At 56.0% G+C, this 23,865-nt stretch overlaps 1 protein-coding gene across 2 annotated transcripts; it reads left to right on the top strand.

Annotated features, from left to right (window-relative positions):
• The first annotated feature begins 2,605 nt into the window (after positions 1 to 2,605).
• On the top strand, positions 2,606 to 10,541 carry ZNF853 (zinc finger protein 853). Of its 2 annotated transcripts, none has more exons than XM_022566873.2 (3): positions 2,606 to 3,256; positions 4,046 to 4,163; positions 6,563 to 10,541. In XM_022566873.2, the coding sequence occupies exons 1-3, from the start codon at positions 3,245 to 3,247 to the stop codon at positions 8,893 to 8,895; spliced, it is 2,463 nt and encodes an 820-aa protein (XP_022422581.2). In that variant the 5' UTR covers positions 2,606 to 3,244; the 3' UTR covers positions 8,896 to 10,541. The 2 variants fall into 2 exon arrangements, with proteins under 2 accessions (XP_022422581.2, XP_089751736.1); XM_089895610.1 differs by having other exon boundaries at positions 2,607 to 3,256; positions 4,041 to 4,163; positions 6,563 to 10,540.
• The last annotated feature ends 13,324 nt before the right edge of the window (positions 10,542 to 23,865 follow it).

Raw genomic sequence — 23,865 nt, 5'->3', positions numbered from 1 at the left:
ATCCCACTCCTCTGATTATCACCAACCAGGAAGCTCAGCTGAGCTTGGTGTCCAGAGATTTTATGGGTGTTTCATTACTTAGGCATGATTGACTGAATCATTGGCCACGAGACTGACTTCAATCTCCAGCTCCCCACCTTCTCCCCAGAGGTTGGGTTGATATCACTGGCTCAAAGCCCCAGTTACAGAATCACATAATTGGTCTTCGGGGTATGACTAGCACCCACCCTGAAGCTATCCAGGGGTCCAGCAGGAATAACAAAGGCATTCCTATCACCGAGGAAATGCCTAGGGTTTGAAGCTCTATCCCGGAAAACGGAATAAACACCAGACAAATGATTGGACAACAGGAGGATGAGAGGGAAAGTATGCATGTGTCTGTGTGGTTTAAAGAGTTCAATCTGCACCTTCCAAAGTGGGATGTCAATAGATACCATCTAAACTGGAAAAATCAAGTAATAGCATTAGAAGCATGTTATTTAGAAATATGGCAAGAGATATTAGAAGAAATGGGAGTGGACTCAGAAGTGAGGAGATACTTTCCTTGTTGCTACAGATTTTGTAGAACTATTTGACTTACACAGCTCGGTATGTGTGTTACCTTGATAAAAAAAAAAAAATCAAAGGGAGGGAATTCCCTGGCAGTCCAGTGGTTAGGACTCCATGCTTCCACTGCAGGGGGCACAGGTTCGATCCCTGACTGGGGATCCTGCATGCCCTAAGGCGCGGCCAAAAAAAAAAAAAAAAAAATTAAAGGGAAAACGAGGAAGAAAGGGAAAGGGTGGCTGTGGTTGAGCCAGTGCTCAGGTATGGACCAGAGAAATGATGCTCTTAGGGAGAGAACTGCTGACCTGGGAAGACACCTTACTGCAGGTTTGCAGGATGTAAAGGTGAGCAAGGAGCATGTGGTAGGAAGCAGAGCCTGAAAAGGCAGCAGATCGGGAGGAAGGGGGAACCAAGGGTGTTCTCCCAGCAGCCACCAGAGAGATGTCCAAAGCTGCCTAGAGGTGGAATGAGATGAGAGATCCAGTGACATGGAGGTCCCTGGTGACATGAGGGAGCTATCTGGGTGGAGTGATGGGGCAGAGGCGAGGCTGCAGAGAGGGAAGGAGGGACAGGCTAATGGGGATGTGGATGGAACTATTATGGGTCATCTTTCCGGGAAGTTTGGGCACCCAGGGCAGGAGAGAGAGGGGATTGTATGTTTTTAAGACGAGAGAGCCATGAGAGTGAGTAAATGCTGTTGGAAAGCAGCCAGCCGCGGGGGAGGTTAAAGATTCAAGGGGTGTGTGGAACATCTGGGTGTGAGGTCTCCCAAGAGGCAGGAGAAGGCAGAGACAGCTGTGCCCTGGGCCCTCCCAGGGGAGCGCAAGGTGCACACCTGCCCTGTGCAGGAGGGGGATGCTCACTTATCCTCAGACACCCGGCTAGTGGGGTGCAGTCCCCACCCCACAGATGGAAGGCAATAATTGGCCTCATTCTATGGCTGGAAGAAGTCCCTGGGAACCTGGATTTTTCTGTCTCCAAAGCTAGGCTCTTACTGCGCTTGTTCTGCGGAGGCGGAAGATGTGGCCCTGCCCTCTGGAGCTCCTAGTCTGAGGTGAAGCTGCCAGACAGAGTACAGGCCGTTCAGACAAGGGCCATAGGGGAAGCCCCAAACGCCATTGCCTGAAGGGCCAGGAAGAATCCAGAAATGGAACAAGGGGGCCACACGTGTGGCAGCTATGTGAGCATGGAGACAGTAAGGAGGGGAGGGGGCTGTGACCACATGAGGGCTCGTGTCCCCCTCCAGCGGGGCATTCCCATAGTCCACCCAGGAGCAGCTCCCTATGGCCAGCTCTTTGGGTTTTCAGAGAACTGGAGTATCCCGATTTCAGAGTGAACTCATCTCCAGATCAGAGAGACAGTGCAGTAAAGGGATGGGATGTTGAGATGGAGGGACCCCTGACCAGCCGGGAAGTGGCTAGGCACGTCCAGGGAGGCCGCTGCCAGGTGCTGCTGGGGTGGGGACTGAGGAAGGCAGAGGGCGGGGGTGGGGCAGGGGGCCTTGTGCACAAAGGAAGCGAGCAAGGGGCGCAGAGAGGGACGAGCTGACCAGGGTGGCCCGAGGGTGGCCCCTACGACAACATCTGGTCCTTTGGGACCCACGCCCACCGTCCTGTCTGCAACACTCCCCACCCCCTCAGGCCTGTCCTCGCCACTCCAGGGTCCAGGACCGGAGGTCCAAGGGGAGGAGGGGGAGGCCTCTTCTGGTGGCCCGGGGTGGGGCTTCACTAACTGAGTGTCATCTAATTGAGTGCTAATTAAGCCCAATTTGTACCCTGGCCAGGGGCGCCCTGAGGCCGTGCCTGCCGTTCACGGGGCGGCAGGGCCCCAGCTGGGAGCCTCCCGCTACACTCCTGCGGCGACAGTCGCCAACCCCGGCGCGGACGCGCGCACCCAGGGATGCGGCCGGGCGAGTGGCCGGGCGGGGAAGGGTTAAGCCCACCGAGCTCGCGGCTGCCTAGAGCGGCGGCGGCGGCGGCGGTGGCGGCGGCGGCAGCGGGGGCCGGGGCGCGGGGCCGCGCGGGCGGCGGGCGGGGGACAGGATGCGGATGCCGGGGGGACTTCCTGTGCCGGCCCCCGCCGCCCCCGCCCCCGGCCCGGCCGCTGCCCGCACGGACGCACGGCCGGCGGGTCGCACGCTCGGGCGGGCGGGCGAGCGAACGGGGACCCCGGCCCGGCCGCGGCGCCCGCCGCCCGCGGGGCCCGGCCCAGGCTGCCCGCCCGCGGGCTCCCGGCACCTGTGGCGGCCGGCGGACCCCGGCCGGGCCCGCGCTGCCCCGGGCTGAAAAGACACCGGTGGCACCCGGCCCCGCCGACCTCGGGCTGGGTCGTCCACCGGGGCCGCCCTCGGGGCCGCCCCGTAGACCTCGGCGCCCGCGATGGTCCCGCACGGCCGGCCCTGAGCCCCGCGCTGGTTGGGGGCTCGGCCTCCTCCAGCCCCCACCCCAGGGAGCCGACACCAACTTCTGCTCTTGAACTCCGCTCTGCCCGCTTCTTTTGGCCCAGCGCAACCTCGGCAACCCAGACCGCGGCCGACCCTCCTGAGTGCCCAGAAAGGCCCCCGGGTGGCCTGGCGCCTCCCCGGCTCTTTCTGGATGGAGGCTCCTCAGGAAGGTGCTGGCTGAACGCTTTGGCCTTCACCTTCCAGCCCCTGCTGACCACACCTCCCCTAGTGCAGAGGCTGCGTGAGGAGCAGGAAATGCTGTACCAGGTGAGGCCCAGTGGGTAGGACAGCAGGGTGAACCTAGGAACGCTTCTCTGAAGAGGCTTTGGACTGGATTCTGCAGGGCTAGGGAGACCTGGAGTCACCCTGTTAGGAGGGGAGGGAGGACTGGACATGGGCACACCTCTGCAGGGGCCAAGGTGGACGCAGGAGAGAGGCGGGGAGCCCTCCAGACCTCAGGACTGCCTGGGCACAGGGCCAGACAGGCAGCCCGCCAGTTCCGTGGGTCGTGGTACCCTGGAAACCTGCCTTCCTGGGAGCTGAGGTGGCACCTGGACCGACCCATATGGCCTGGAACCGCTGGTCTGCTGGCGGCCTGGGAAGGTGGGGTGAACCCCCCAGCAACCTGGGAGGCAGGAGGCCAAGGAATTGAACAGATTTGTCACTGCTTGGAAGGGGGCTAGGGGAGTGTGAGATGGACAAGCCTCTCTTTTTCCTGCAGACTTCCCCAAATGTCCCTTCTGGGAGTGCAGCTAGCCACCTTAGTATCGTCCCTCAGTGACGCGCAGCTGCATGGGCTGCCCCAGCTGTGGGGCTGAATAAGGGCCCTGCACAAAGTCTGGAGAGGCAGGACTCCTTGTGCAGGCGAACGGGCTGGGGATCCAAGCCTCTAGGCCACCCCTGCTCATCCCTTTCCTGACTGTGGACCACACGGTCCTCCTTTGCAGCAGGGGTGAGCTGCCAGCTCTGGGGGTCGTCAAGGGAGTTGGTGCCCCTGGGCCCAGGGCTCACAGCACTCCTACGCATCTGAACAGCTTCCTTCCTTCCTCAGCACAGCTGGCTCCCTGGGGTCTCCGTCTGACTGCCAGGATGGAGGTAGGGCCGGCAACCAAGACCTTCGTGCTGGAGCTTCGGTGTCTTGAAGATGGGGGCTCAAGGCCTGACACCCTCTCAGGTGAGGGGCTGGTGGGGGGGGGGGCCTCTGATGTCCTAAACCAGGAGATGGTCCTCAGGTCCCCAGCGAGGATCCTTTGACAGAACCCCGGCCTGCCACAGCTGGGAGGGAGCCCTGAATGGTGGCGGGCGGCCTGCTGTCTGGAGGGGCACCCACCTGGCAGTGTCGGGGTGTGGAGGGCAGACTGCACCCACTCACGTCGGCAGGCTCACATCGAGAGAGCAGGTGGCTCAGGCTGCAGTCTTGCTGGTGAGGGCTGCCTGGCAGTGCAGACGTTCTCAGCCCCTGCCCCGGACCTGGATAAGTGCTGGCTGGGACCCTCTGCTGTTTCCCCAGGGCTCACACAGCCTCCATTTTCCTCCCACTTGTCCCTGGCTCCAGACTCAAGGTCCCAGATTGAATTCAGCGGCAGAGGCGCCCTCTTGTCATTGGCCACGTGGCTTTTCTTTGGCCTCTGACCTCGTCCACTTTTCCTTGACCTCTGCTTCCATCCAGCTTTCTCTCCCCTCGTGCCCAGAGGCAACTGTGGCCCTGCAGAACCTTCCAAGACCCCGTCTCTCTCTGGGACCTGCTCTGGGCGAATCTTTCCATGGTGGCCACACTCGTGGGACTCAACTCCCCACTCTGGGCTTCGAGGGTGCTGAGTGAGGGGCTGGGGCAGGGTTGAACAGAGCATGAAAAGGACCAAGGGAGCTGGAGGGGTTGGATGGGGATGTGTGGACTTAACTAGGACTCTTTTGGCTTTTTTTTTTTTTTTGCCCGTGCTGCGCAGCTTGCAAGATCTTAGTTCCCTGGCCAGGGATTGAACCCACACCCTCAGCAGTGAAAGCTCCGAGTCCTAACCTCTGGACCGCCAGGGAATTCCCAGGACTCTTTTGGCTTATTACTACAGCATTGTTGTTAACAATGTTTAAAATGCCATAAGAAGTCCGGGGTGGCCATATGGCCAAGCACTGTCCTAGAAATGAGAGGACCCACACAGAGGCGTGCTGTGTCGCTGCTGCCCCCAGAGGTGGTGGGAGAAGGGAGTGTCCATGTGACCTTCGATTTGCCGAGAAAACAGGTTTTCATGGCTGTCTTCCCTCCCTTGTGAGTGTATAGGAAAAATGCATTCACTGATCCATTAGTCTAAGCAAAGGTTATTGGAAATAGTTTCCTAAAAGGGAATTATTTACATGTAGATATCCCTTGGCTTTATTAATTCAATGTATTCCTGGAAAAGTAGCCAGAAAGCAAAATTTACAAAACCAAACCTCTACTTTCCATTACAAAATTGAAAAGATGATCTCAAAGTGAGAGACTGCGTGTGGGTTTTGTGAAACAGCAACGGAATGAGTCCTGTTTAGCTGAGCTTACACTACGTCCTGTACCGTGCTGGGGCTGCTCATTTATCCCCTCTAATTTTCACGATTTCCCTGAAAGGGATTTGTCTCCTTTAGCAGATGGGGAAATTTAGGTTCCCAGAGGTTAAATAATTGGCCAGTTGCCATGTTGACTTGGGGCTGTGAGTTGGTCCTTTCCATCCCAGAATAACAATCTAAAACACTTCCAGCCTAAGGACTGTTTCAGATGGAGCTAGTTATATCCTCAGTATTTCCAAACTGTTTGTTAGTTTTCAAACCCATTCCAAACCCACAGGGAGAGGGATTTTTCAAGCACCTGCTAGGGGTAATGTCAGGGCTCTTCCTGCTTCACTCATTAAGCTGTTGGTGTGGGTGTCACTAAGCTATGTTACAGACAAAGAGGGCCCTGAACCTGCAGGAGGTTAGACAGCTGCTCACTGGTAGAGTTTTTCTGAACTGAGGACTTCTGACCTGGAAACCTCGTGTTCTCCCTGACACTTTGGTGACTTTTAGAAACTGCCGCAGAAACACTTCCAGGCAGCCTTACAGAAATTCTTTATTATGTACAGAGAAGGTGAGTTCCATTAATTTAAGGTGTGACCTTAACTGAGGTCTGAGTTCAGCATGGGCTTGTGGTTTAGCCGTGGGAATGGCTGGTTCACTGTTTCCTACTGGATGGCAGCTAAGCCCAAAGGACTTCTCAGGGAGTGGTGCTGGGGAGCCACAGGCACCCACGGTGTCACTGCCAAGGTCTAAGGCATGGAGCCTGTGTGGCAGAAGGCCCAGAGGAGAGGTCAGGGGGCTGGGGTCCAGACTGATGTGACCAGCTGTCCCTGGGGCACATTTCCAAGCCAACTCCACACCTCTGGGCGTTTCCGTTTCTACCATACCGCCATTGTCACTTGGTCCAGTGTTTTGGGGTCCCTTCTGAGGGCTCAGGAGTGTATGGTACAGTGACTATACATGGGGCAGAATAAGGGGGGAAATCCTGGGAGTCTGGATCGGAGAGCTGCCTGTAGATCTTTCTCTCCTGGCTTCCTGCCATTTCCGCTACAGGTGGCAGCGGTGGGAGTGAGAGTCAGGAGGAGGAAGAGGCTCAGGAGAGGAGCAGTAGCCCACCGCGGCCAGCAGTCTCAGCCCCGAGGGGGGCCGGTGCAACCGCTGAGGGAGCCCCGCCAGAACAGCAGGAGTTGCAACCCCGACAGTTAGAACAGCAGCCAGAGCTGCAGCAGCAGCCACAGCAGGAGCAGCTGCAACAGCTGCAGCCACGAGACGAAGGGTCAGGACCTCAGCCAAACTCGCAGCGGCAACAGCAGCAGCAGGGCAGGCAAGAGCGGCTGCCTCGACCACAGCCGGAAAACCCCCAACCTGTGCGACAGGAGCCCCTGAAACCACAGCTGCAGCTGATGCAACAGCAGAAGCAGTCACAGGAGCAGCACATGCAAGAGCACCAGCTGTCACAGCAACAGCAGGAACAGCTCCAGCAGCAGCAAGATGGGCAGCAGCAGCTGCCTCGGCAGCGGCAGGAACTACAGGAAAATCCCCAATCTGTGCGCTATGAGCAGCGGAAACCACAGCCGCAGCGGCTGCAACAGCAGGAACAACCACAGGAGCGGCAAGCGCGGGAACAGCAGCTGTCACAGCTACAATCACAGCAGTTGCCACCGCAGCAGCAGTTACAGCAGGAACAGTCACAGCCGCAGCAGCAGGAACAGTCACAGCCGCAGCAACAACAGTTACAGCCGCAGCAGCAACAGTTACAGGCGCAGCAACAACAGTTACAGCCGCAGCAACAGTTACAGCCGCAGCAGCAACAGTTACAGCCGCAGCAACAGTTACAGCCGCAGCAGGAACAGTTACAGCCGCAGCAACAGTTACAGCAACAGTTACAACCGCAGCAGGAACAGTTACAGCTGCAGCAGGAACAGTTACAGCCGCAGCAACAGTTACAGCCGCAGCAGGAACAGTTACAGCCACAGCAGGAACAGTTACAGCGGCAGCAGCAACAGTTACAGCCGCAGCAGGAACAGTTACAGCCGCAGCAGGAACAGTTACAGCTGCAGCAGGAACAGTTACAGCTGCAGCAGCAACAGTTACAGCAGCAGCAGCAGCTGCAGCAGCAGCAGTTACAGCGGCAGCAGCAGGAGCAGTTGCAGCAGCTGCAGCAGCAGCAGTTACAGCAGCAGCGGCTGTTGCAGCAGCAGCAGGAGCAGTTGCAGCAGCGGCTGTTGCAGCAGCAGCAGGAGCAGTTGCAGCTGTTGCAGCAGCAGCAGGAACAGTTGCAGCAGCGGCTGTTGCAGCAGCAACAGTTACAGCAGCAGCAGCTGTTGCAGCAGCAGCAAGAACAGTTGCAACAGCAGCAGCTGCAGCCCCGGCCGCTGGAGCCAGAGGAGGAGGAGGAAGAGGTGGAGCTGGAGCTCATGCCGGTGGACTTGGGGTCGGAGCAGGAGCTGGAGCGGCAGCGGCAGGAGCTGGAGCGGCAGCAGGAGCAGCGGCAGCTGCAGCTCAAACTGCAGGAGCAACTGCAGCAGCTGGAGAAGCAGCTGGAGCAGCAGCAGCAGCTGGAGGAGCAGCAGGAGGTGCAGCTGGAGCTGACCCCGGTGGAGCTGGCGGCCCAGCCGCCGGAGCTGCAGCTGGAGCTGACCCCCGTGCCGCCGGAGCTGCAGCTGGAGCTGGTGCCCGCCGCGGGGGGCGGCGGTGCCGCCGTCCCGGGGACGCCCGCCGCGGTCGTGGTGGCGCCCCCGGGCTACGTGGTGCTGCAGGAGCTCATGGTGCTGCCGGCCGTGTCGGCGCCCTCGGTGGTGGCCATCCCGGGCCCGGCGGGCAGCGCGGCCCTGACGCCGGCCCGGCAGCGGCGGCGGCGGCGCGCCCGGGACCGGCCGACCATCTGCGGGGAGTGCGGCAAGGGCTTCAGCCGCAGCACGGACCTCGTGCGGCACCAGGCCACGCACACGGGCGAGCGGCCCCACCGCTGCGGCGAGTGCGGCAAGAGCTTCTCGCAGCACTCGAATCTGGTGACGCACCAGCGCATCCACACGGGCGAGAAGCCCTACGCGTGCCCGTACTGCGCCAAGCGCTTCAGCGAGAGCTCGGCGCTCGTGCAGCACCAGCGCACGCACACGGGCGAGCGGCCCTACGCCTGCGGCGACTGCGGCAAGCGCTTCAGCGTCTCGTCCAACCTGCTGCGCCACCGCCGCACGCACTCGGGCGAGCGGCCTTACGTGTGCGAGGACTGCGGCGAGCGCTTCCGCCACAAGGTGCAGATCCGCCGCCACGAGCGCCAGCTGCACGGCGCCGGCCGCTCCCGGGGCCTGGGTCTGCTCCGCGGCGCGCGCGCGGCCGCCGGCGGGGCCCCGCGCGCCGAGCAGGCTGCGGACAAGGCGCCGTGACCCCGGGCGGGGGCCGAGGTCGGGGAGGGCGCCGCTCTCCCTGCCCCCCACCCAGGAAGCTCAGCGCCCGCTAGGACGTCTTGACCCAGTTCCGGGGTCTCGGGACGTCCTGGAATATCGCCGGGGAAAGGCTACCATCCTTCTTCCGGGTCAACCGAGTGGTCGGACGGGTTCACCCTCAGAAACACTCCACAGGAGGAAGTCGACGAGGCTAAAACAGCACGGATGTTGCACATCAGTACAAACAGCACACGGTTCAGATTCGGCATCGGGTACCAACGGGTGAGAAGTCGGTCAGGGAAGCCTCCCTGGGAAAATTGGACTTACTGGAGGTGAGAGCCGCAGGGGAGAAATTCCAATGACAAGACGAGACAGTGGGTGACATTCGACAGAGCTCGAACACTAACCAGGGAGTCCGATATACGTGGTACAACGCACGTGAAAAGGATTTGGTCCTGGTGAAAATTATTTCATGGGAAAAAAAGGAAATGTATCTGCACTTCGTAGAAAACTGATCAAGGCATTAAATTGTCCTCAATGGCATTTGCCTTGAAAATACTTCCTAGAATGAAAATTCATCAGGGTGGATAAAATCCTGATTAAAATGTTTGTGTTCATAAACACAGGGTCCGAGTGTCTGCTGGGTCAATGTGCAAACGCCAGGAAGTCCACTCTGGGTGAAGGTGAAACCTTCCCTCCAGGGCCACCCAGGCAAGCCTCAGGCCGGCTCTAGGCCTCTTTGCTGCCGTGTTCCCATGCCCACAGCCGCTCCCTAATGCCTCTTGAATAGAAAAGCCTGGGGCTGAAGCAGAGGGCATTCTGGGAGTGCTGTCCAAGGTCCTAAGGGGTGGTCCCTCCATCCTTCCCAAAGAACTCCGGGTAGCCCCACCCTAGCCTCCCTTCTCAGATGCCCGTCCAGGGACTGAGGCTATGGGGTCGGGGCCTTGAGACGCAGGGGCAGGTTCTCCCGGGCCAGGCTGTGCAGAGGGCTGGCCTGAGTAGACCCTGCCTCATCGCCGGGAGTCAGAGGGAGAATGTCAGGGACAGGGATTGGAGGCAACAGAAATGCTCTTTATGACAGTTTTGTAAGCATCTGGGGCTCAGTGAAAGCAGCAGCAACATGATGCCTTGTGGGAAGGCAGGATGATGCCAGGGGCGGGGGGGCACCCGCCACCTCAGGCCCCCAAGCCCTTCCTGCTCTCGACTCCCCCATTTGGCTCCTTAGATTCTGCCCTGCTGTCCTCCCTGCTTCTCCTTTACTAACAGAGCCTGCTACGTTTTACAGATGTGTTGGTAAGTGAGAAACAAACAACGAAAAATAAATTAAAATGAGGAAATACATTGTCCTGCCTGTGTTTTCACCTCTGGGTTTCATGGAGCTTCATTTCTCTGGCACATTTTCCTGGTCGCTCTAGAAACAAGAGACTTAGTATTCAGGCCCGTGCCCAGTGCCCCTCACCCTAGAGCCATCCTTGTAGCCTGAGATCCTTGGTGGGGGATGGGCTCATTCAGTAAAACCCTCCTGGGAGGGGTGAGGACCAGACAGTGGACGCTGGAGGAAGCCAGTTTTGGCGTCTCCATGGCCTTAATAAATCACGCACACGTAGACCCTTGTTTCGAGGTCTGCTCCTGGGGAGCCCACCTTAAGACTGACGGTGTTGACAGCGGTCTTAGCAAGTGGAGTCTAAAGTGGGGACCCTGGGCTTGGACCACTCGTCCATTGTAGCAACAGGGGCCCCCTTGTGGGTGGTGACCCCTGGCCACTATACTGATGGACAGGACAGGATACCAGGTGAGAGGGGATGCCCCAGCTCATGCGGTATCTTGAGCACTTCAGAGATGTGAGAAACGGTTATTATAGGTACTGTGGAACGGGTTGGTTTCGCTGAGCACCATTAAAGCCACGATGAGGGTAAAAGAGAGGCTCGGGACCACAGTTATCAACTGAAGACACAGAGAGACCGTCAGAAGCCTCCATGCAGTATTTAAAGGGACTCGGTTCTTTCTGCCAAGCGTCGACTGCCAAGGACTAGGCACAGGGCGTAATGCAAGAGTAGCGAAACTTATGGCTTGGACCGGGGTATCTGGGCAACGTCCTTGAGAACACCAAGCCCCCACATTCCCCTCAACTCTGGGCAGCAGGTGTGACCCGATTTCCCTTGCTAGAAACACCAGCTGTGCCTCTTACCTTGTCCAGAGACCATGAAGAGGTCTGGTTGAGGCAGACGTCTTTCAAGACAATACTTGCCCTCCTATGATGAGGTTCTAGGCCCGGCACGGCCTGGCTGGGGCAGCGCTGGCTCCGCCAAGGGAGGGAAGGGATTATTCACCAAAGGACCTGCAAGTCCTGGCTAATACCTACCAGCGGGAACAAGGGAAGCACACCTAGGAGTGGATCTGGGGGTTGAGGGGCTGGGAGTGGGTGGCATATTAGCCTGGAGGTTGAGACACCTCTGTGTCCCCCTGGGTAGCGCCCTGGCAAGGGCACCTGGAGCTGGTCCTACTGCTCTGCTGAGACGACCGCTGGAAGCTTGGACGTGACGATGGTCCACATCGAGTGAGCTGGGGTTGCCAGGACTGCCTGGGCAGAGTGTTGAGTCAAAGTATCAGAAGTCTGGAGAAAATAGATGTTTTATTCCAAAGAACCCATTGTTGGCTATGCTGTGGGAGAGCCCAGAGGACCTTCCCTCCCCGAGGAGATAAGCAGTGTGCAGGTGAGAAGGCACTGGCTTCATTCAGGAGCTCAGCAGGAGCTGCTGTCTGTAGACCTGGGCTGACATTAGAAGTGCCTTCACGGAACTGGACTCTCTCGTGTCAACAGGGTGGCAGCACCTTTGGAGTAGCAGCGGCCAGATGTAATGCTGAACTCCCAGGACGAGACAGACATAGTTACTGAAATGGGCAGTAAGCTGAGGGTGGCGTCCAGGCCTGAAGGGATCCATGGTGATGGGTAGCAGACAATGGTGTTCCCAGGGACAAGATGGGTGAACAGCCAACTAGGCTATTGCTTGACTTATATTAAAAAAAAAAAAAGAAAAGTGGTGACCTTGAAGACCAATGTCATCTTCCCCGGTGGAAAGTCACAGTCTCTTTCCCAGTTCCTAGATCTGAGCCAGTTCTGAGCCAGAGCCCGCTGATCGCAGGAGAAGCCGGTCCCCTGGGCAAGGACTTTACGATGCGACAGTTCCCAGTATTCGTATAGAGTAGTGTTTCCTTGGTCCTTCCCCCAAATAGACCTGGGTCCGTTTCCCTGAGCAACCATTCACTGAGGGGACAAGGGTATCCAGATCTTTCAAGCAGGGGCTCTGGCTCCTTGGGGGTAAAGGTCTGAGTAACCCCATCAGACAAGCCACCTAGACCAGCAGAGATGCTAAAGCCAAGGATGGGGAAGATGAGAAGCGTCAGCCGGGGCCTCAGGGGCTGTACGTGACCCCACCAGCCCTTCTCCAGTCAGCGTTCTGCACCCAGAGTGGAATTCATATGGGACGCGAGTGGATCTGTGCGGGTTAAGGAGGGCTCGGGACAGATTCTCTGCCCACCTCTCCTTGGACGAGTCCTTACAGACGTACGGTCCCCCCACCCCGCCCCGCCTAGCTTCCCACAGCAGCACCCGCAGGGGAAGGGGACGGGGCTCCTAACCCTGAGGGGTGTGGGAGTGTGAAAGCCCAGCTCCCTCCTCAGGCGAGGACAAGGCTTCGGCACCACTTCTCCTCCTTAGGAGCCCTGGGATGCCATGGAAGCTTCCTTCCCTCTGTGTGGCTGTGCCTGAGCCCTCCCTCCCCCTCAGTCCCCTTTCCTATGCTGCGTCCCCCTCTCTCACCAGCTTCCCCTGGCTGCATTTCCTTGAGTGGTTACTGGTGCGCATTTCCTTGAGTGGTTACTGGTGCGCAAATGGTCTTCCATGGTCTGGTCCTGGGAAACCTCAGACAGGGGCCAGAACAGGAGGGGAGGCGAAGCTGGTGGGCGGGCGAAGGTTGTTCCGGCGGCAGGGGTTGACAGGCATCGCTGAAGAGCTCAGAACCCAGGGGGAGAGGGAGACACAATGGGATGGGCCGCGGGGACAGAGCCACGAGCTCTGCCACGGGGACCCAAGTGGCCTCACGGGAGAAGTCTTCCTGGGTCAGAAGGTGTCTTTTTGGTTTTTTTTGTTGTTGTTGTTGTTTTTGGCCGTGCAGCATGTGGGATCTTAGTTCCCCGACCAATTCCACGCCCCCTGCAGTGGAAGCTTGGAGTCTTAACTGCTGCCGCCAGGGAAGTCCCAGGAGGTGTTTGCAAGGTGAGGACTGGAGGGACTGCGGGGCTGGCTGTGGTGTGGGAAGCAGCCAGGCGGAAGTCATGCTGTGTGTGAAGGATCAGAGCCGGAGAAGCTCTGGATGTGGTTAGGAATTAGCAACTCCAAGGGTTTCCCGAGGGCCAGGCAGAGGTGCTATGGGAGACAGGTGTTGGGCTGAGGGGTGGGCTGGGCAGGGGCTACAGTTTGTGGAATCACATGATTTTCAAGCCGAGAAGCTTATATTTAATCCTATGGATCAGTGTTTCCCATACCTTGGACACTGGCATATTGTATCTATTATATTCACCTTTACTACCGTTGTCTTAATATTTGTCTTAAATGGCTGATTTTGTTCTTAAACAGATGTATGTAAAACGGGAACTGGGTTTCACCAGTACAGATGGAAGGCCAATGGGGCAGCTCTGTGTGTCAGCTGGGCTGAGCCAACCACGTTTCCCAGAATCCCCTTTTCTGTCTCTGGTTAAGGAGGCCACACTCGGGGGCCTGCTGGGGGCAAAGAGAACACACACTGGGTGTGCAAGAAAGCAGTTCTAAATACAGTTACAACCATGTGACCCGCTGCAGAAACCAGGGCTGTAATCGTTCTCAGTGTTCTGCCCTTCTTTTGATGTGAATCTGTTCATTTACGTATTAACCATTGTCTCCCTTTCCTTCTCCCATTTCTCTACCGTCTCATGTAAAACACAGCCATAGTAGTTAATTTTATAGCTCAGTATTTAAGTTACAGAGAATTAAAGGTAGAAGGGCAATGACGGCACCCAAAGATGGATAAAGGGACTTTGTGTCCTCTGGGGAAGGGCTGGTGTGCTTTGGTTGCACGGGAGTAGTTGTGCCGCTGTAGGTGGACTGGTGTGTTTGCTGGTTAAGTATGGTTTGTGGTTTTGGTTTCACACACATCGGAGGCCATGTTAGTGATTGCGCTGTGATCCATTTTCATCACATCCTCTCCCTTACGCTGTAAGAATTCCCTGTTGAACCACGGATCTCTGATGGGCTTCACAGGAAAAAAACCAACCAGTCACACTTAAACATAGAGAGCACACATCTGATATTAATTCCCAACAATATAACAATATAATTCCCAACAGTAAAATACATATATATATATATATATATATATGGATGGATGGATGGATATATGTATATATCTATATCTCACATCTAAGCAATCATCTTCAGGACGTGGCATTTCCATTTATCACTGGGAGGAGATGTGTGATGCTGAGATGGGAAATTCACAAAAGTTCTGTAGTGCATCCCGGCTCCCTTGGAAGGCCACCTGGAGAGAACCCTGAGTCTCCACTGGCAGAGCCTCTTCCTCCAGTCCTGGGAGTTTGCACAGGTGTCCTCTCCCCATCTTCTCTCCCAGAACCCATGGATTTCCAGCAGCATCCTTGAAGGTGACTGCAGGGTTGAGATTGAAGGCCTCCTTACTTGTATGGACAAAACTCCACCAGGAAGCCCAGCCATGAACAATCTCGGGGGACACTCTCCTTCCGACTCCCATGCTGGGTTCTCCGCTCCACAGCTAAATGTGGGCAGGTTCCAGGGTCTGTCCGAGTCTGCTCCTTCCCTGTCCACAGCCTTACACCAGGTGGCCTTGCCTAGCCCCCTGCCTTAATTACCATCCCCTTGCCCTAGACTCCCGATAAGGCTCTGACTTCTCCCCAGGACTTCTCAGCATCTCTCCCACCCCTACTTGACTTCTCCATTCCAATAGCATCTTAGACTACCTAGGCCTGCCCTCTGTGCCTGCTGTCCCCAGGATGACTCCTGAGTCCTGAAGCCAGCCGAGTGTGGACCCTGGAAGGCCCATGATCCAGGCCCTGCCCCTGGGGTTCCTGCCCAACACTGATCCCCACCTTCCCCTCTCCTAACCCTCCCCTACCTTGCCCAGTTTCCCTCCTGAACCCTAACCCTGACCCTAACCCTGACCCTAACCCTAACCCTAACCCTAACCCTAACCCTGACCCTGACCCTGACCCTGACCCTGACCCTGACCCTGATCCTGACCCTGACCCTGACCCTGACCCTAACCCTCACCCTGACCCTGACCCTGACCCAGACCCTGACCCTGACCCTGACCCTGACCCTGACCCTAACCCTGACCCTGACCCTGACCCTTACCCTAACCCTAACCCTGACCCTGACCCTGACCCTGACCCTAAGTCGCAGAGGAACTCTGCTTTTCTGGGTTTATATCACATCTTGGCCGTTCTGTGCTGGCAGCCAGCCAGACCTGACTAATTCATATGTGTTGGGAGACATCAAAGGAAAACATAGAGACAAGAACATTAAGAAAAGGAATCTTTCTTGGGGAATTCTGTAAAGGAGTCCAGACCTTACAAGGCTGGCTCATCAAGTGAAAAAAATACAGTGGGAAACATTTTTTAACCCCCAAAATTACTGACTATAGTTAGCCTCAATTGTTCATATAATGATCATATCTGCAAGGGTTTGCAAAAGGTAGGGAGAAGGTTGTTTCTATGAGGGGGTCAGGCTAGGACTCAAGGTTTTACCTATTTTAGGCACTAGTGTGAGACAGAGGGACCAGGTGAGAAGTCCTTCCTGTCTCTTTGGGTTGTGTTAGTCACAATAATGGCAGTAGGGCAGGGTGTCATTCTGCTTCTTAGCACTCAGGTAAATATCTCTCTGGGCTGACCCTTGGGCTGTATTTGTGCCATATAAGGGGCTGGCTGGCTAAGCCCAGAAGTCTCTGGTAAAACAGAGAATCTCCAGGGAATAAGATACAGTCAGACTTTGAGTCAGCCTTTCCTCTTTCAGAAACTAGTGACGGTCCTCCAGTGAGGACTTGGGGATTGGAATTGTAGCCACCAGTTACTACGTGACAACTCTCCTTGCCTTTAAAATGTGAGCGAGAGGGTCTATTGTTCTGGGTTATTGTGTGTCAAACAGGTAAAATAATATGTGCGAATGAACCTGGCACACAGTAGACAGTTGGAATATGTTTGTTGCACTGAAAGCAAGAGACAAACACATACTCTTTCCTCTGGTTGGATTTTCTATGAGATAAGGCTTTCTACTATTCCAAGATTTAAAAGTTTAGACACCGTAGAAATGAAGACTTTGTGAGGCCCCCAGATGGTAGAAAGGCATAGCGATGCCCTTAGGATTCTCCCTTGCAGGTAGGGTCTGGTAGGGTTCCCAGGTAATTTTATCCATCCTGTGACATCAGCCACCACCCAGGCATCTCCCCAAAGCCCTGAACCTTAGGACTCATTGGTCTCCCAGACTTGGATATTCCAAAGATCTAAAGCTCAATCAGGCCCCACAGAGCTCTCAATCCCTGGCCAAGCCTGTACTTCCTGATTTCTCCCTTCAGTGGCTGGCAGCACCGTCCACATGGAGACATTGAGACACAAACCCAGGAGTCCCTCTAGATGACCCCTGCTTCTCCTAACGCCCTCTGTTTCAGTTAACAATTGCTGTGCAATAATCCACCCCAAAACAGTGGCTTAAAACAACAGATTTTTATTATTTCTCATGGTTCTGCAGGCTTCCTGGGCTCAGCTGGGTGGTCCTTCTGCCCCATATGATGTTAGCCAGGGCTGTATCACCTGAGGGCTCTGTGGGGCTGAGACATCCAAAAGTGCTCATCACAAGACTTGTAGTTGATACTGGCGTTCAGCTGTGAGCTCAGTGGGGCTGTGCACTATACTATATCATGGGAGATATATATATATATGTCTTATAACAGGGTATTCCCAATTCCTACTTCTTCTCCCTTATAACATCCCAGTCATTCATGTCACTTCTCCATTTGGTCCTCCTGGAGGTAAAACTCACACAAGTGCAAGGCCTTCCTAAGACTGGAACCTCTGGAATTTTTAAGTCTCAGACTTACCGCACTGAGGCCCTAACAGTTTGTCTGTTACAGTTTAAGTCTTGTTGCACCAGCACCGGCTCCAGTGCAGTTTCTGCTCCTGCCGGCGCTATTGCTCTAGGAAGCTGTGATTCTCTGTATCTGCTGTCTGTCTCTCCAATTCTGGGGGCAGTGGTTTGCCCCATGATTTCAATTCTCTGATGGATCTAGGATGAGTTGTTGATTTTCATTTGTTTTCTTGTTGTGATGATGGACTAGTGACTTCCAAGCTCCTTAAATATTGAACCAGAAACTGGAAGTCCTGCTAAATTTATTCTAAAAGCTAAATTTACTTACCGTAAATGGAAAACCAGTGTCACCTGACATAAGTAGAAGGTAGTTGTAAAAAAAAAAAAAACAATGGAAACAAAACGATGTTGTTAAATTATCTTTGTTTAAATGGGAGCTGAGCAAATGTCTGAAAGGTGTTAGAGACCAGGGAGCCCCAAACAGAGACTTTCTCTCTGATGTTATCAGAAGAAGAAGAGTAAAGGTAACAACTGCTTCCGAATGATATTCAGCGTTACTGAAAGTCCCTTCCCAGCACCTCCTAAAATGATCCCTGTCTCGCATGACCTACAGGAGAAAAATCTAAATTCCTTACCTCAGTAAAAGGCATTTCAGACTCTGGACCTTTTTATCTACTAGGCTCTTTCCTACCACATTCTCCCAGACACTAAAAACTCTAGCCATAAATTGATTTATTCTGCCAGTCTACTTCCAAGTTATTTATCTGTTTTAGGAATAAGTAAACAATGATGCAGTAAGTATATAAACAGGAACCAAATTTAAATAACGCGATTTAAACTGCTCACCGATAAATTGTGCCTCTCGCTCCCAGCAGCATGGCTTACAAGGCTGCTGAGTGGCTGACTCGGGGGAGGGGAGGGGAGAAAGGGAGTGGGGTTAGGTGGTCCATAGCCTTGGGGAGCTGCTGGACCAGCCCTGGACCACACTCCTCCTCCGACCTGAGGACAATCACATCCTTGGTGTGCATAGATTGTTGCTTAGATGATCTTTCCTGTTACTCGGTGCTGAACCCAATCCTGACTGGTTTCCCAAATTCACCTGGAAAAGAAGTAACTTTACCTATTTATTTATTTATTTTTGGCTGCGCTGTGTGGTTTGTGGGGCTCTTAGTTCCCCGACCAGGAATCCAACCCATGCCCCCTGCAGTGGAAGTGCGGAGTCCTAACCCCTGGACCACCAGGGAATTCCCAAGAAGTAAATTTAAACACATCGAAATAAGGTGTAAGAAATCGAACAGTCTCCAAAAAATAAATCAGATGCTTTTGCATTAATAAAATTTCCTTTCTTATAGATCTATAAACCTTTTAGTGGATGCATATAAAAATGTATCCACGAAATCAAGTTCGCGGCGGGAGTGGGGTGTGTCATCTGCCTAGTTACTGCTGTGCCCTCCACGGGGGACGCTGGTGGTGAGGAGGCTGTCAGCCATCCAGTGACTGCCATGAAGTTCATTCTGTGTGTCAGCCTTCCTGTGGCTCTGCAGCAGGGACACGGGATGTGAGAGGTACGAGGCCTCTAGGTGCACTTGGAATTTGTGAGATCCAGGATGTCTCTTTTGGGGCATATGGGCTTTGATCTGTCCCCACCTTTGCACAGACTCATCCACAGGCGTGCACTGCCTTCAAAGGCTGGCCCCCCACAGCTGGGCAAAGCTCCCTCCCACTAGACTCTTAGGACATGCTCAGCTGTCACCACCTGCAGGTAGTCCTCCTGGGCTCCTCCTGGGTTCTCCTGCTGGGGGCTGGCAGAGTCTGGCACAGAGGAGTCCTGACCAACGTCCCCAGCCAGCCCCTACATGCCCCGCGTAGGGAGAGGGCAGTAGTGCCACTGTCAGAGGGAACCAGAGAACATCACCTAGGGAATTCTGGGGGTGAGGATTCTGATCAGATATCCAGGGTGGGGATTCTGGCTAAACTGACTTGACAGGATTTCTGCTAAAACTGGGCAATGCAAAGATAGACATGGGAGCCCCAAAGTGGAGGCCTAACTGAGATGAGGCTCAGACTAAAAGTTTGGTGTGGGAGAGAGTCTTTGTCACACCCGGCTCATGCCTCACCTCTCTGCAGTCCAGACCCCACCCCTGCCTGTTCCTTTCTGCCTGGACTTGAAGCTCTGCCCCTGTTTGGTGGACATTTTTGTCATTTCTCTCTGCACCCAGGATGGGAGGGAGCCGTCTGCTCTTCCTTTCTGCCCTCTGGCAGTCCCCTGCCTGTCCTGTCCCCAGACCCGGCACAATCACTCCCTGCCAGCCTGCCCTGCACTGCTGGGAGGGAGGCTAGGATGGACTCGGGGCCCCGGGCAGGGGGCAATTTAAACTGAGGGAGGGGCTGGGCCAGGGAGGGGCTCCCTCCAGAAGGACAATGGGCAGAATTCTTCACAATAGTGTCAAGGATCACAGAACCAGGAGGTGTGTTCCCAAAGTGATCAGGTTTTCCCCCATCAGCAATTCCCATTTCCACAGCTTAACTCTGTCACCTTGTGCTACAGACTGAACGTTTGTGTCTGCTTCCTGCTCCCCTCACTCCTCAAATTCACACATTGAAGCCTAATCCCCAACGTGATGGTATTAGGACGGGCGGACTGTGGGATGTGATTAGATCATGAGGGTGCAGCCCTCATGAAGGATATTAGTGCCCTTAGAAAAGGGACCTCCAGAGAGATCCCTCACCCTTTCCACCGTGTGAGGACTCAGTGAGAATGCTCCAGTTATGAACCAGGAAGAGGGCTCTCACCAGACAATGCGTCAGTGCCTTGATCTTGGACTTCCCAACCTCCAGAACTGTGAGAAATAAATGTTTAAGCCACCCAGTCTATGGTAACTTTGTTATAGCAGCCCAAATGCACTAAGACACTTCGTTACCTTGAAGCCTTGTCATTGTCCACATGGGTTACCTCAACAGCCTTTGGACAGCACCCTGCATCCCATCTGGACCCCTGCTATTCCCACCCCCCCCATCCATCTTGGTAAGTGACAACCCACCCCTACCTGATGCCATTGCTGGCTGCCTGCTGCTGTGGTGCCCCCACTGGGATGTGAGGCTGCAGCCATGGGATGGCCCTGCCCCCTCCCCAGACTTGCCCCAAGCTCCTCACCTACAGGCTCTTGCTCAGGCCAGGTCTCCCCTGCCCCACTGCATCCCAGTCTCTGGCCATCTTTCAGGTATGGCGGAAATGCCACCTGTCTCATGAAGGTGTGGGGACCTCCTCGCTGCAGCTCCCCTCAGCTCCTGGCCCATGGCTCTCACAGTTGGGACCTCAGGACTTGCCCTCCTCTGGGCATGGAGGCCCTGTGCCCCTCACTGCTCTGTCCACCCTTCACCCCCGACCAGCCCAGGTGGCAGGCGCAGGAGGAGCTCACGCTAAGGCCAGCCCTTCTCCCTGCTGCTTCCCCGCTGCCCAGCCCACCTCCACCAGCCCCCTTTCCAGAGCTCCGACTAACAGGTTAGTGCTGGCCAGGCCAAGCGACAACGTCCAGTTCGGGTCTCTGTTTTTCTTGTTCTTGCTGCTTCCTGCTCTCTCGGGCTACAGGCCCTGGTGGGCCCTGTCCCTGGGACACACTGCCAACCACCCCTCTCGTCTCTTCTTCTGGCTCAGAAGCAGCTGGTGCAGGGTGGACCAGCCCAGATACAGGCCCACTCACCCTCCCTTTCTCCCCAGGCAGCCTCATATTGGCAGAAGTCTCGAGCAGGCCTGGGTCCCTTCTTCTGATGGTCCTTGTGTTTCTGGTCCATCAGCTGTCCCTCACAGAGCCAGGCAACTGGAAGGACTGGGGCACATCTAGTTAGCCCATCATGTCCAAAAATGGCATCAAACCCCTACTCCATTTCCAGTCATCCGCAACATGGAATACTGATGCCTTGTTTTCATTTATAATTGTTTTCAAAGGGCTCTCTATCGCTGCCAGGCAGGATCGTATATCTGAGTTCTGAGAGACCCCATGGTAAATTCAGATGGCCCTAAGTGGGTCTCCCTGTGGGTGGCGCTGGGGCCTTGGCTGAGTCTGGACTCACGAGTTGGGTCACCAGGTTCTCCTGGGAACGCAGTGAGTCCTGCGGGCCTTCTCGACACTTCTCTTCCTGGTCCCACCCCTCCTAACCTCTCTCTCCCATCCCCTTTCACGCCTCAACCTGCAGCCTTCTGCCCCCATCAGGTTCTCACACGTTTCTACACACGATCCTTAGGGCCTGGTGAGCCACGGGGCCCCGCATCTCCCCCGCCCTCCCCACCAACTGGAGTAAGCACAGGGTCCAAAGCTCATCGGGTGTGCAACGCATATGGGCTGAGTGTAAACATGTGGACACACACCCAGATCAAGAATTCCCGTTGAGAATGAAGGAAAAGCAGGGATAGGGCTGCTGGCCTCGGAGGGAGTGAAGGATGCTGTTGAGAACCTGAGAACCCACAGGAAGCGGTGGCCAGAGAGGGCCAGTGGCCAGGACTTGTTGAGATTCATAAAACCCAAGCAGCGGGGTCACGTGGTGCTTTCTGGAACATCACTGCGAGATGGACTAAAGGGGGGAGGGGAGAAGGAGCTTCAAGGCTGGAACCTGGGTCTCTGCTGTCCAGGAGCCCTGTGAAGATAGGCCCTCCTGGCAGGGGTCCTGCCCCATGGCCTGTGCCTACAGGCACCTGGGGGCAGCCAGCCCTGACCCCTGGCAGCTCTGGACTTAGGTGGCTGGAAGGGTCAAGGCCAGGTGACTTCGGGTCATGAGAGGACAAGGCGTGGCCCATTTGGGACAGCCTAGCACTGCCCTGAGTAGGCACAAACGTGACGTCGGGCCCGGGGGAGGGGTGGGGGGGGCAGGTCATCCGCAGAGGCTCAGCCAGCCCGAGGCCATTGGCAAGGCCCATGCATCCAGTCCGGGCCCAGTGGAGAACAGGCCTGGAAGGAACAGGGTCAGGTGGGGTCACAAGAGTGGGGAATTACATTTGATTCTGAAATAAACACAGATACTAAGGACCGTATCAAGCAGCTTAGGTCTTATTCTCACAGAGCAGTGGGCGGGCTACCTGGGCACACCCGGCTCCTGTAGTCGCAGGCGCGTGGGGCAGGGGAGGGGTGGAAGTTGACCTCTGACCTGGGACACACTGAACACAGTGGGCTGTGTCGTCACGTCACTCAGTGTCCTGGACAGGATGAGCTTTGGGGACTCTGCCTGTCACAAGGCAGGAGGAAGGAGAGGCTCTGGGGGGTCTCGGAGAGGAGCCCCTCAGAGAGGGAAGGAAACCAGAGCGCCTAGGGTGGCAGCCTCTGCTCAGCCTCTTGAGGATGGCGGTCAGCTGAGGGCAGAGACTCCGTCAGGGACAGGGAGGGCGGGGCCTGCTGAGCGGGCAGGGTCTGGTGGGCTCCAAGCCTGTGAAAATCCGCAGAGACACAAAGGGAAGAAATCGGGTCTTAGGTTAGGGGTCAGGTGGGAACGGGCCAAGAGGACATCTGAGGAGATGCTGGGGCACAGTGGGCTCCCTGCCTGACAAGCTGGAGGGTTCTAAGGCAGGGATGAGCTGTTGGTTCTCTGTTTTACCTGCCCCCTCCCCCATTTGTTTTCTACCTGGCTCTGGGCCCCGACTCTGACTGCATCCCCTGGGCTCCCCTGCCCCCCACATTAGGAGTGGATTTGACCAGTGGGCAGCACAGGCAGGGTGGGAGAGGGGAGGACGGGGCTGGCGGAGTCTCACGTCAATCCCAGCTCCCACCTGGTGAGCCATCTCCACGGCTCCAGCCCTCTGCAGGCCCAAGAGCATCCTTCCCTGCCCCACCCCTTCAGGTCCAGGTGGCAGACTCTGGTGCCTCCATTCCTGTTGCTCCCGTTTACCTGGCCTCTGCTGCTCTTGTGAGTTACCTCACCTTCGGATCTTCTCATTGGAACCACCTGGGGTGAAGGGTGGGGGCGGGGTCCAGAGTTCCAAAGCATAGAGGACCACAGGACCAGAGGGGGGTGCCACGTAGAAGTGGGCCTACAGAAGGGTCGGGGGGATGGTGGGCATGGAGCACCTCAAAGCCGAGGCTCATCCACAGGGGCTGGTCCCTTCTCAGGTCCCTGCAAACCACAGGCTCTACATTGGCAGAACTTCTGACTTTGTCCATCTTTTAATGAGAGACCCTCAATTTTTAAGTGTTAGTTATTCATTTTAAAACATTTTTAAAACACCAGGAGCCAAACAATAAGCGTGAGGAGCTGGATTCAGCTGGAGGCCGCACAGCAGGTGCTCTGGGCTGGGGAAGGCAAGGCTTGGGACGGGGGCTGCAGGCAGGTTTGAGTCCTCAGTGGGCCTGAGCAGCTCCCCAGCCAGGTGCTGAGGTTCTGGGAAGGAGAAGCTGTTACTTCAGGTAGGTGTGACCCCTCCGCGAGCCCAGTCAGACTATGATCCTGTCTTGAGGCGCGGGGTCACTAGTGAAAATATAAGAATAATGGTACCCATGGGGTACGAGCTGGGGAAGCAGCAGGGCCCAACCTCCGTGGGTGCAAGAGCTCACCGGCAGAACCCAGCTGCGGCCCCTGGGGGGCAGAGGCGGTTAGGTTTGGGGAGGGCTGCAGGCGTCCCCTGAGTCCACCAACCTCACCTTCTCACACCTCCTCGGGCGGCCATCTGTCCTTCCTGCCTCCTGCTGGGGGAACGCTTCCCTTCCCAGAGGCAGGCGCTCCCCATGGATCGCCTGTAAAGCCTCCAGATCTGAGGCCCTTATTGCATTCATCCAGCTACCCTGGCCCACCGGCCCCCTCAGTCCATGTCCTGGTCCGTTCTGGGAACCCCTCTCCCCCCG

Source organism: Delphinapterus leucas, chromosome 15, assembly GCF_059928025.1.
Source record: "Delphinapterus leucas isolate spDelLeu-1000000601 "Yukka" chromosome 15, BTC_Dleu_Yukka2, whole genome shotgun sequence".
NCBI lineage: Eukaryota > Metazoa > Chordata > Mammalia > Artiodactyla > Monodontidae > Delphinapterus > Delphinapterus leucas.
The sequence above is the reverse complement of the archived record's forward strand: the minus strand, read 5'-3'. Positions and strand labels throughout refer to the sequence as shown.